At 41.0% G+C, this 13390-nt stretch overlaps 1 protein-coding gene across 4 annotated transcripts in view; it reads left to right on the top strand.

Moving 5' to 3' along the window:
- KANSL1L (KAT8 regulatory NSL complex subunit 1 like) overlaps positions 1–13390 on the top strand; it is a 113352-nt gene that overhangs the window by 68947 nt on the left and 31015 nt on the right. For all 4 annotated transcript variants that reach the window (XR_002091650.2, XM_019491991.2, XM_019491990.2 and 1 more), the window contains 5 exons: positions 3162–3272; positions 6315–6452; positions 8863–8978; positions 10586–10710; positions 11609–11663. Coding sequence is in view for 3 of the 4 variants with exons in the window: in XM_019491991.2 (XP_019347536.1) it covers positions 3162–3272; positions 6315–6452; positions 8863–8978; positions 10586–10710; positions 11609–11663 (545 nt within the window). In the remaining variant the exon portion in view is untranslated. The remainder of the gene's footprint in view (positions 1–3161; positions 3273–6314; positions 6453–8862; positions 8979–10585; positions 10711–11608; positions 11664–13390) is intronic.

Raw genomic sequence — 13390 nt, 5'->3', positions numbered from 1 at the left:
TCCTTAGGTCTCTTACAAGTAATAAATATCTTGCAGTCAGACAAGTTCACCAAAATACTATTGCTTTTGGACAGGTCACAGTCACCACCATTACTATATAGTCTACGCTATAGACTTTCCATAGAACCAGAGATATTTGCCAAGCATGTCAATGGTTGCAGCAAACCTCAGGCCAAATGACATTTCTGTGTCTAGGAATCTGGCCAGTTCAGGCATGTGTGTAAGAAGCCTTGGTCTCTAAAACAGATGTGTGCTGTTCTTCTTTTAGCCAGTGGATAATCTGGAAAAAAAATTCCAACCCTTTTAATTAAAGGATGGAGGATTATAATAAAGACTCTGAAATATGCAACTGATTCTCCCTTTCCCTACTTCCAAAAGACCAGAGAAGATAATTGTGATATTTCCCAGGTAAAAAGTAAACAGGAGAATAAAATGATTAGGTCTTCTTTATATTTCATAAGGTATGAGGGTGTTTCAGAAAACGATGACAGCTTTAAAATAAAAGCATTTTGTGTGCAATGATCATTTACTGGACCACATCACTTCTCTGTATAGTTGTAAATGATGGGTATGTTCAACAATGCCACTATCAGTGTAGGTTCCTACTTGTTGCACACGTTGATTTTATTTAGAAATTGCCATTACTTTCTGAAACACCCTTGTAGAAAAAAAAAGCAAGCTTTAAAAAATCTCTTGCAGGTCTCCTTTAATTCTGTGACAAAGAACAAGTTGGATTAGTTCCAGTCACTGAAATAAGTTCTTACTAGTTAATAAAAATTGGGGCTAGGAAGATTTTTCTACTGGCAGATCCTCAGTGCACATGAGACTAAGGTAACTTGTAAAGTTGGACGATCATCACCCATCATTTTGGCTCTTTAATTTAGTCCTTTCTTTAATTTAGCAGCTGCCCATCTTACTTTCTTGATAATTTATCTGTCTTTACTCCAAGCATGAAGACTTTTATTTTTTTTTCGTTTGTTCCTATTACTATAATTTTGTTTCTTGAAAGGCTTCTCACACAGACCTCTTTTCTAAGCCTTTTTACCCTTACAACATCTAAATTCCTTGGCATGTGAGATTTGTTTTGCAGACTAACCCTTGCTTGGGTGGAACTCAGTAGTGGAACAAAGGGTGGCTGACTGGGGCATCAGCTCTGGGTGCCAGTCCTCAGGGAGATGGGGGCACAGAAATAGCAGCTGGGGTGCTGGCCTACGTGCTACCCCCTGCCACTGGCAGCACAGCCAATGGCACTGTTCCGTGCATGGCTGCTGCCCAGGGAACTCTTGTGCCCAGTCCCACCTCTGGGAGAATTCAAACAGAAGGCACGTTCAATTTCCTTGTTGCCGCCTTTGTTGGAGAGAGAAAAAGGGCACCTGCACTGAAATCTATCCCAGGGCTTCCAGCAATAAGAATTTTTAACATTACTAAATAATCTTACCAAAATAACGTACCTCTTGCAGATCATCAAAACACTAAAATATGTGTTTTCCAAGGCACTGGATTTTTGAGCCCTTGTAGGTATGGTCTGAAGCAGTGCTCTCCAACCTTTTTTGTACCAGGACCCGTTTGTAAACATCAATGGCCAGTCCTGACCTAGTGCCCCTCACTTCTGACCCACTTCCCCCTATTCCCCCCAGGCTCCAGCCCCCCAGTATGTGGGGCAAGATATGTGTAGGGCATGGGGGTGCCCCAAGCAGCTCTTTGCAGGCCTGCAAGGGAAAAATCATTTTTCTCCTTTAAAGGAGAATCCATTTTTAAAGTTTGTTGATCCATTTTTAAAGTTTGTTTGTGACCCATTCATATATTTTTGCGACCCACTTTTGGGTCACAACCCATGGGTTGAGAAACACTGGGCTAGAGGACAAGGTCCTGACTATATCCTCACCTTGCATCTTTTGGAACTTATATACACATGAAACTATTCTTGAATAGCTGTTCCAAAATAATTCTACAGGTGGACTTTCTTATTCTGGAATAATTTTTCCTTGTGCTGTTTATCTTAATCCACTTTTGATAGCTACATATAAACAAAGCATTCTTAATCCATTGTCTATGTGTGCTCTTCAGGTATGACTCTTGCTATTGAAATTCACACCCTATCACAACAATCCAGCTTGTTTGGTCTACACTTGAGAGTAGGTCAAAATAGCATTCTGCTTGGCTTGTATTTTGCTTGCCTTTACTGTTAAACTTAAATGTGTTCTCACTGGGTTAATTAAAAATGTTAGCTATCCCACTGTAAAGTAGTAGAGAGTTTTGACTGCCAAATACACTAGATACAGTCTTCCACAGATTAACATCTACTGCTGATTTCACCTTGCTTTCTCATAGTAAAGATCTATAGATTCTTCGTCTTCACTAGGGCAAGGGGGGTGCTCAACCCTTGGCCCACGGACCAAATCCAGACTGCAGAGCCATGGCATCCAGCCTGTGGGGAACCTCACAGATTGGAAAATTTGGCAGCAGGGGAGTGATGGAAGCCAGATCCAGCCCCACCTGGGTCATTGTAGGCCTGTGGGAGTAGGGCTGGGCCGATTGCCCCTGCCCTACCCTTGCATCCGGATAGGTCTGGGCTGCTTCCCCCTCGCTCCCACACGTCCAGATTGGGGCCATTCCACCCCAACTCCCCGACCCGCTCCTCGGCAGACAGATTAAGGTTAGGCTGTGCACCACCCCCTGCTGCCAGATTGTTGGCAGGAAAGGTTTACCTTTTGTATAGAGAGGAAAAAAACTGGTGGGGGTAAGTTCACATCAAAGTCCCTGTCTGCATGTTTTCACTTTGCTCTCCTTCCAGCTGTACATGACATTGTGCTTCACAGAGCTAATATTTCATTTTACCCAAATGTCTGTCATTGTTTCTTACCTGTTTGTTCTCGAGGTTTCTTTTTGAAGATATCTATCCCCTACAGATGTCCTCCTCTGTGAGTATCTGATGACACTGGAGTGCTATATACAGGCAGTCAGTTATGCCAGAGCTTGTTCTGTACTACCACCCCTTTTGGGGAGCAAGTGGACTAGAGACAGCAATATTACTTATACTGAATATTATACAGATTGTCATAGTTAGCGTTTTAGACAAAACATGCCACTGTCTTAAGTTCTGAGTCCATTGCTGGTTTTCTGACTTGGATGCATATGTGCCTCTTTCTTTGATTTTTCAGATATTCCTCTTCATATGTATTTTGAAGCATTGTTAAAAAAGGACAAGATCAAAGCAGATCCAGTAGACACCTCAGCATTAGGGGTGGAATTTCAAACATCTCCTTCTAGTGGTATGTGATTCAAAATAGTTTAATGATTTTAGAGCTTGCTTTTCAGCTTTTTTTTGGTCAACACTTCCTTTCCAAAATAGTTTACAATCTAAACTGATCAGAAAGGAAGATAACAGGCAAAGAAGTTAGGAGGTGGGACAGAATGAGGAATATAGGAAGAAAAATTATCCCACCCACATAAACACAATTAGTTATGCTATGGGTGAATGAAGTTTGAGAGGAATAGGACAGTGAAATCCTCTACCCTCCAGCCTTTGTTAGGGTTTGAAGCTTAGACTTGATCAGGAGCAAGATTTTTAGTTGTAAGCACCTTCATACTGGTATAACAATGTTCACACTTCAACTGTATCAACTATTAAGCTAGTACGCTTACAGTGGTAAAAAAATGCGCAGTCTTGAACCTTTTTACTACTTGGGAGATATAAGCACGCTGTAAATGACAGGAAAGAAACCAAGAAAGGAAAGTGTTTAAACATAACTGAATTCAGTGGGATTTGTTTAAATATCTTGCTGAATTAAGGACCTAACTGATTGTGGTTGTCATTCTGTACTTTTAAAGATGTGTGTGTCTGACCTTCTACATTATTATTTGGATTGATAGTTGATTCAGTTGCTTATTTTTCTTTGTTGTTTGGATTTTCTTTTAGTTGTTTTTCTCAATTCGCTTTGCAAGATAGATGAAGAGAGTGTATTTATTGAAGAGCATATGTACATATATGTATGTGTATATATCTTATACATATGCATTAATAATATTTATTACATATGTTATAGAAATTAGCAGCAGCACCCAAAACATAGTAGTTTCACATGAGTTCTAGGGGGCTGTAAAATATTATATTTTTTAGGAAATTGGCCTTGCACCAGGTTCCTTCTGTACATGGTACCATGCATTTTGCCTTTTGCACTTTTCTTTAACTGCTTTTTGTCACATGTATGATATAAGATCTTTTCTTGCATCTCTAACTGGTTAAATAAAAAAGGTCTTTTAAAGCAATGTGAATTAACCCATGCAGAAATATGAATAAATTCTTACATATTTTGCTTTTGATACAATCTTCTACAACATTCTCATGAAAAAACTAAGGAAATTCAGACTGGTAGATGAAGGTACTCTAAGGTGGATACACAACTGGTTGGATCATCATGCTCATTGATCATCAATGACTCAATGTCTATTTGGGAAGTGGTATCACGGAGGGTTCGCTGGGGGTTGTCAAGGGTCAGGTATTATTTAACATCTTCATTAATGATTTGGATTATGGGATTGAGTGCACATTTAGCAGATTTGTGGATGACACCAAATTGAGTGGACTTGCAAGCACTCTGAAAGGTAGAGTTAGTATCTAGAATGATCTGTAGAAACTGGAAAAATAGTCGGTATTCAGCAGGGATCCGGTTTTTCCATTTCCCATGGGAAACCAGAGGAAAACATAGATTTCTCATTTTAATGGAGAAACCCGCAGATTTTCCAGTTTTGCAAAGAGCTCTCTGCAGGCTGGCAGAGTTCCAGCCTGCAAGGGACTGGGAGGGAGTGGGTGGAGGGTGCTTAGGCCTGGAGAATGGCTCCTGTAGGTAAGTGGGGGGTGGGGGAGAGGGGGTATTGAGGCCCCCATAGGGAGGGAGTTGGGCAGGGCTGGGGCTGCTTCCCAGTTGGGTGGTGTGTGAGGCCCAGGGCTGTAATGCACGGCTGCAGGGCCTGGGCGTGGAGTGGAACGGGGCTGTGGGTGGCTCAGGTGGGGGCAACTCCCTGCCGCTGTGTGCATTCCCGGAGGGGAGAGGGGGAGAGGACACACCCATGCGCCCCCCAGATCTATGCATGGGGCAGGGGCAGGCACAGCCTGCCTGCTGCAGGTTTGGGCTCCTGCCCAGCTGCCCTCTCCGAGGGCCTCTGCAGCCCAGTGGGTGTGACCCAGTATTGCAGAGAACAGCAGGGCTGCGCGGGGATCTCCTTGCCACTGCAAGCTCTGCACTGCCCTGGCGATGAGTCCTCTGCCCGCACAGCAGCAGTGAGGGACACAACCCTGTGCTGCCAGCCCTGCTGCTGCCATGCAGGCAGGGCAGTGCAGCTCACAGTGGCAAGGAGATCCCTGTGCAGTCCCACTGTTCCCTTGTAACGTCGGGTCACACCTGCTGGGCTGCGGAGTCCCTGGGGGGAGGGCAGCAGGGAGAGAGCATGAGCCTGCAGTGGGCAGCCTGTCTCTACCCTGTGCACAGATCTGAGGGGCACAGGTCCCCCTGCCCCCCCCGGGAGTGCGAGCAAGGGGGTGGATCTATGCTTCGCTCTGCTGCAGCAGCTGCCATGTCCTGCTGGGAGCAGAGGGCTGTGGACCTGAGTCCCTGGCCCTATAGCTCTGGCAGCTGGGGGCCCCTCCAGCAGGGCTGCAGGGGCCAGGAGAGGCTTTGGGTGGGGGGTGAGGGGCACCAACAGGGCTGGGGGGGTGCTGGGGGGTGGGGAGTGAGGGGCACAAGTAGGGCCAGGGGCTGTAGGAGATGGGGGTGTGAGGGTCACAAACAGGGCCAGGGAGTTGTGAGGGGCAGAGTGAGGGGCACCACCAGGGCTGGGGGGGCGGGGGTTGGAGGGGGAGTGAGGGTCCTTTCCTTTTAATCATGGATTTGGGGGTTTTTTGCAAATTTTTTTTATCAGTGAATTTGCAATTTTTTTTGTCAGGGAAAACCAGGATCCCTGGTAATCAGTCAGATGAAATTCAACAAGAACATGTACAAATTCTTGCACTTGGGACAGAATCATTGCATACATAATTACAGACTGGGGAATAATTTGCTAGGATACCTTTACACAGAGAAGGACTTGAGGGTTACATGGACCATAACATGAATATGAGCCAACAGTGTGCTCTTGAGAAGTGTGCTCTATGAGAAGAGTTCGGCCTGTCATTTGAGTTCTTTGTTTCTATGTACCTCAAAGATGACTACCACTTTGTTTCTGATCGCAAGTATCTTCAGCTCTTTCTTTCTAGTAAGTTGTATCTAATATTCAACTTTAAATGTTCAGCTTTACAAATGTCTGTTCTGTTGTAGATTATAATCAACATAATGCTTCTCTGAGACAATGGAGCAGTGGATATTTACCAAATTCTAAACCTCAAGCAGTATCAGGAACATCTGACCAGGTATCAGACGGAAGGAAAAAAAGGCATCTAAGTGAGACAGCAATAGGTAAGGCAAAACTAGGGATATACAAAACTGCTGTTCATTCTGAAAAAACTCACAGCTACTTTCTTTCTGAAGATGCATTGTATAGCTTTTCACATAAATGAGTTTTTTATCAGAAAAATAACCTTAAGAAACTATATTTTAGAGAGGTGTGAGAAATGGGCTAATAAAAGAAATCAACACACCACCAACAGAATAAAATAAATGCAAACCATTTAAAACACAACTTTTTTGGCCCAACCTTAATTCTGTTTCAGAGTAGTAACAAAACTAATCATGCTTCTGTCTTTAGTATACTTCCTAAAGGAATTGCTTAACATAGTTGTATTTTTGTGATTCTGCGTGTCTAAATTATTATTACAGGAATTTTTTATCATATTCAGTGAAACAGAATGAGTTGATAGATAACTTTATAAATCACTTAGCCAAACATTTACTGTTTCTACAAGTTGGTCAGCTATGTTAGTTTATTATTTATTGTGGTTCCAGGTTCTGGTTTTCTTTTAAACCATTAAGTACTGTATAATTATATGCAAGCCTCTTCATCTGGCTATTGGAAAGTCAGTGTTTAAAAAATAAATAAAAAATTGCACGTGTATATCAGTGTTAGGGTGATCATGGTACTTATAGACCAGTGAGTTATATTTCAACACCAAGTCAGAGGAATTAGCAGCGTCCAGCCTGAACAAACAGCTGCAGAAGCTGTCCGGCCAGGGCCCTGTGGACATTCAGTGACACTTGTATCATTTTGATTTGGCTTTCTTGGCTACGTGCTAATTTGGCTGTTTGTATTAGCTCCCTCCTTTCGCTGTCACTTTAACTTCACATATACCTCATAACGCCCTTTTGTCCAGCCCCCATGCCCCTTGTTCCTTTTGCTTCAGTGTCCCCTCTTCCTTCACTTTTTTTCAGAGTAATTTATACCCTTCTAACTATGCCCTCCTTATCTACCCCAAAGCTTGTAACTAACACGTTTGTTGCAATAGTATTGCTCACCCTGCTTGCTTGTGTCTTATACCCTTCCCTCTACTCTCTCTTGTGTATTTACACTGTAAGCTCTTTGGAAGGGGTCTGTGTATACAGGACCCAGGACAGTGATGTTCCTTTCTTGGTTGACACGTCGGCACTGACATAAGGGTGACTAAATAATTATAATGGGAAGTAATGAAAAGGTCAGATTTGCACAGGATCTGCACAGTTGTTTTGGGTAGTCAAGACTGAAAAAATGAGTTAGGAACTACTAAGGCTCAAGGTATTTGGTTGAGCAATGTGATGGCAGATGAAACTGGGTGTAGACAAGTATAATGTGTTGTACAAGTAGTGATTTGAACTATTCACAAATTACAGTGTATATAATTCCTGTGCTTGTAGTAATAGATGATAAAGTGACATTTTCAAGTTTGTAATTTAGGTTCTGCTGACAAATTCTTTGAGAATTTAAAAAATAATCTGTTCTCACTATCACAGTTTTCTTATGAGAGCATGCTGCTTTGCAACTCATTTGTGCGTAGCAGAAGACGCTTTATCTTGTTGGTGTGAATGGCCCAGTTCATCATATTTATTCCTAATCTGGGCTCCGTCCAGGAAAAAATTATCCATGGGGTTGGTCAGCCTAGTGAGCAAGGCAAAAATAAAAGCTTGGTGTCAAGTTATTGTAATGCTACCTAGGAGACAGGATTTCATGCATTTGGCCCACTTTGTGCATTAGTGTTCTCTTCAGAAGTTGTTTTTACCACCATCTCTTGCATTGAATTCCCTTGTTTCATACTGACCATTCTTATGCTCAATTAGTATTCACATAATTTGTTTTAAGATGGGGCTCTGTTCTCTTCCTTCAAGTCTAGATAGGAAGGAACTGGGGAACAACTGTGGCTTGTTTTTAAAATTCTAAAAATGGACTATACACTGGGATTGAATAAAAATACTCATGATTTTGCCTAGACTCCTGAGCCAACACTGGAAAAATCAGATTAACAGGTTAGGAAAGAAATTTTGTCTTCTAGTTCCAGTTGGCCATGAGCCAGGAAGAAGATCTCAGGGGATGTGGAGGGTGGGCACGGACAGACTTATTTGGGGCTCTAATGGCTACATTCCCTATTCAGCATGAAATTCAAGAATATTGCTTACATATAAACTGTGAGAGCTTCTGTAAAGGAAGCAGGGTTTGGCTTTCTGAAGCTGCTTCCTTGGGGGCCTCCTCGTTTAAAATAGGGAGACAGTTTTTAGGGATAGCATGCATGACGGTGAATTTGGGATAGAGAACATCTGTAAATGGTTATGTTAATGGTGTTCATGAAACCTCAGGGTTTCAGCTCTGACCTTCTAGAAATATTTTATTTTATACCATGTGGAAAAATCTCTAATATAATAGACAACAATAGCTTTATTTTTGTTTGTTTTGTTTTTGTGGCAGGAGAAAGTAACAGTAGGTTTGAAGCATTTTCCTTTCAGCATACAGGACCAGAATCCCTTAACAGTTTTACTGCAGTGACCAATGTCAATGTGCTATCTAGATCCACTCCATCACAGGTAAAGCAAAGATTAAATGGATTTCATTGAATCACCAACAGAGTGTTTATGGTACAGGCTTTATGTATGTTCCTTAGTTTTACACTGTAATGCAGTTTTACACGTTCATTGCTTAAGCTTGTCTAATTCTTATTGGGAAAGTAATGTACCTAAAACACAGAAATGCATTGTCATAGAATACCTTCTAGACCATGTAACTAGACTGTATAATTAGTTTATAAATAATATTTGTCTAAAAGATTTCATTTAAAACCTCATTAAATGTTTTGAAATTTATGTTCCCAGTGGAGCTGTGCCTAGAGGCTTCAATTACTCCTCTTTATTGAGCTTCTCAAATTTGGCTGGCAGTGTAAACATGGTTATGGTAGTTTACCCAGATGCGTCTTGGTATGCCAAGACATGTCAGTTTGAAACTACCTGTTTACTGAACACCTGATAAAATCACTGGTAAACTTTGATTAAGGGTGGCATCCTGGCCTCATGGAAATGTATGCCCAAGCACCAGGTAATGCTGTAGTCTGCATTTTTTTCAGTCCTGTAGTATACAAGATACCTGACTGGTCCAAATTGCATAATCTACTTTAAGGATAAAAATATATGTGGTGGTGGTGGTGATGTTGCATTTCCTTCCTTAAATGATCCCTTTATGCAAGTAGTGAACTTCTTTCCTTTAAACATATTAAATGAGAACTGATTCATGCTAAAATGCACTCTACTTCTCAGGTGAAAATAAAAAGTTTGCAATTTAAGGTAGCTCATGGTTTAAACTGAAACTCTCTACTGTAATTTAGAAAAGTTCTGATGCACTTAGAATCCACACACTTGAGAGGAGTGACTGAATAACTTAGAGAGAAATGTTGAGAAATTCAGTATCCCCTCTACTTCCCAGGAAGCGTCTCTGTCTTCTGCAGACTTTGAAAATAATATTTTTCATGTAGGTTGTTCTACATTAGGGATGTCAAACATATGACTCACAGGATGGATGGGGCTGGGAATTTGGGGGCAGGGTAAGCAGGGGTGGGGCCTGCTGTGGAAATCCAAGGCATGGAGTCCTCTATGTGTGCTGGGGCAGCAGGAAGGTGAGTGGTGGCTATGGTAATCCCCATGCCACTGTTCACCCCACTGCCACCACTGAGTCTGGATATGGCTCAGGAGGCTCTTTGCAGTTTTCGTACAACCTGTGAGGAGCCCTGTGGTACGGATCCAGTACAGGGGCATAAGCTTGATACCCCTGTTCTATATCGTTAAATTTAGGCTGTGATCTTTTAGAATTTTTGTTTTTATTAAAATGTTATATTTGTAGTGGTCAAGCTACAGATTGGATTAAACTATTATAGAATGCTTTCCATATAGCCTGAACATGATGAAGGATGTAGCAGTAATAGGTTTTTAAGAAATTCCCAGTATTAAGTGCAGTAGTGAAATCAATGGACTTTGTGAGAACAGATTGAGGCTAACACTGAGCACTTCTGAAAATCCAGTCCTAAAATATTACTATTTATTCTGTCTGATGAATTTACAAAAGATTTTCTTGTTTAGTTCTGTGGAGCTAATATGTAGCTTTTATAATAAAACTAATGGCTTCCCTGTTTCCACTAATTATACAGCATAATGCGAGACGGAGATTGAGAAGTGAGAGCTCATATGATATAGACAACATTGTTATTCCTATGTCACTGGTCGCACCTTCTAAATTGGAGAAGCTGCAGTACAAAGAAATCCTTACTCCAAGGTATTTTTCACCTTTACTTGTGCTTGCACAACCAAGATTAAATTAAAATATAGTTAGTTTCAAAATAGTGAGATAAAAATATTTTGGGGTACTACAGGCCTGAGGTTCCCTGCTCATAATTAGGATTTGCTATCATTTTGGTAAACTAGTTCAGCAGAAAATAATCCCCTCAATAAACTGCAGGAAAATATACATTGATATTCCCCACAAAAATCCTTGCAGTGTTTATATAAAAAAAACAAACAAACCCCAAAACCCCATCAACAATTCTGATCTTGAGGACTTAAAGTACATTTTTAATATAATGTATTCTGGTACGTGATTCACTGATCACCTCACTTTTTAATCATTATTTTATTTGTAATTTCCCTGTAATTGAGTGAATCATCAAGAATAGCAATACTCAAGTTCTTTCTTCTGTAAATCTGTGACTTGTATTTCAGGATTTGTTTTGCTTTTAAGGACTTAAGATAATGCTAAAGGAACACTGTTAAGGATGTTGTTTTGAAACAACAAAAAGATGTTATGTAACCTTTGTCAATACTTTTACATAATTTTTGTTAATTTAAACTGATTTTAGATGTGTTTACACCAGGGGTGGACAATTATTTTGGGCGGAGGGCTGCTTACTGAGTTTTGGCAAGCCATCAAGGGCTGCATGACAGGCAGCCAGGGGCAGATGAATATTAATTTTCTAAATTTCTTAGGGGCCCCGTGGGCCGGACAGAATGGCCTGGTGGGCCAGATCTGGCCCATGGGGCACATTTGCCCACCCCTGGTTTACACGTTCCCTGGCAATGAGGCTGATTGAAACAGATCAGTCTCAGTTCACTGCTGAAGTAAAAAAAAAGCTAAATTTGGGTGAATGTATTTTAATTAAGACTTGTCTCATTCATAGCTGGAGAGTTGTTGACCTTCAACCTTTGGAACGGCCTCCCATAGGTAAAGAGGAGGTAAGCTACATTTATATAAGCCAAGAGTTTATGCTGTATGGAACATCTTTCTATATTTTAAGTATTCACTGATTTCATGAAAATTCTAATAAGTAAGAAACTTTAAAAATAAGCTTAATATACTAGAAACCTTTCTAAACCTCTGCAATAAAGTGTGTATGTATGTATGCATACGTACAATTTGTGTGGGTATGTACAAACAAATATTAAGTTTAATGGTATATTATGTTTCTATTTTCTTGTTCTGTTTGACAACACCTACGAGTGATAGCAGTATGAATATCTCCAAAAGGAAACAAGGAAATGAAAGAACACAGGAGACAATCCTAGCATTTAAGCACCACTTTACCCACTTTTTCCTGAGTTATTTTGTCTCTTACATCTTAGAAACATGATGCCTATGCATCATTTCTCCTGATTTATTCTTTCTTGCATTATTTTCCTTTTTAGTTTCAAATGAACAGGAGAAAAGAAGTAGAACTACAGGGGAAGTAGAGGATTAGAGTAAAGGAGGGATGAGGCATCTAAGGTTCCTTACCTTAAAATGTGTACGTTTCGAATAAAAGCTCTAGCACAAAACAACCAAGCCAGGGATCCAGTAGTATAGCATTTTTATTGGCCACCTTCTCTATCCCCATGCTCAATTTCAGAAAATTCTGACAATGGTAAAGTCTCTAGAGGCAAATTGATAATCACTGGATACCCAGATTTGCTCATAGCTTCTCTTCCTGTACAAGTAGCATCAGACAGCTATTTTTCTTGGCATGTAACAGATGAGTAGGAAATGTTTATCTGTTTTGTTTCCTCTTTGTTTTTGTGGTCCACCAGACATTCTTATCCACTTGTTAGTATTTGTCTATTTATCTCCCTTTGTTGGGAGGGGATCTGTTTCTCCTTTCTGCTTCCTATCTAGAACAGTGAAGCCTGCATCACTCTTCTTTGTATACTGTAATTCCTCTTCATCACCCACTGCTGTTCCTCCATCAGTAGCATGGGTCAGTTTGCTTCCTTCCTGTATGACCCTTGACGCTCTGGTTTGAAGAACATTTTCTTCTCCAGGTCGAGTGTGTACAGACCATCAGATCTGTTCTGTAATCTGTGGTTCTTCTTCTTCCCCAACATCTTGCAGTTTTGCGGTTCCAGTGGCCAGACCAGTAAAGGCCTCAGTATGTCATCACTGCTGTTCTTTGTACTTTCATTTGGCACTACATGCAGTGTATTCTGGGCTCTAGAGAATGTCTCTATTCTACTGTCCCATTCCCTTCACTTCGTTCATGAGATTCTTAATGTTCCCACAGATACTCCCTAACCCGCTTTCTTTCTGTTTAATGCTGTCTTTGTTGTGGCGGCAATTCTGTAGCTAGTGACAGAATTACTGCTGAAGCTGAGCAGTAAGAATGATGAATTAAATATGTAGCAGACATTTCCTCTTTGGGGAACCGCTGGATAAGGTAGCTAAGGAGCACTGCTTGCTCAAGAAATTGCTTCCTTCACACTTCTTTCTTTCTTCTTCTGTTAGTCCTGATGTCTTGTTAAAACTGGTTTCTAGCAACCACTGCTTCCTTCTTTCCAGGGTTTTAAGGGACTTGACTTTCACACAGGGTCTTCTTTTGCAGAATTCCAAAGATGACTCTGGTTACAGGGACAGCTCTGGATCTCACACAAATGGAACACCTGTTATATTCTTTTGCATATTATATTTATTTTGCAGAAAGGACTGATATATC

Source organism: Alligator mississippiensis, chromosome 4 (assembly GCF_030867095.1).
Source record: "Alligator mississippiensis isolate rAllMis1 chromosome 4, rAllMis1, whole genome shotgun sequence".
Lineage (NCBI taxonomy): Eukaryota > Metazoa > Chordata > Crocodylia > Alligatoridae > Alligator > Alligator mississippiensis.
Note: the sequence above shows the minus strand (reverse complement) of the source record. Positions and strands in the feature narration are given on the sequence as shown.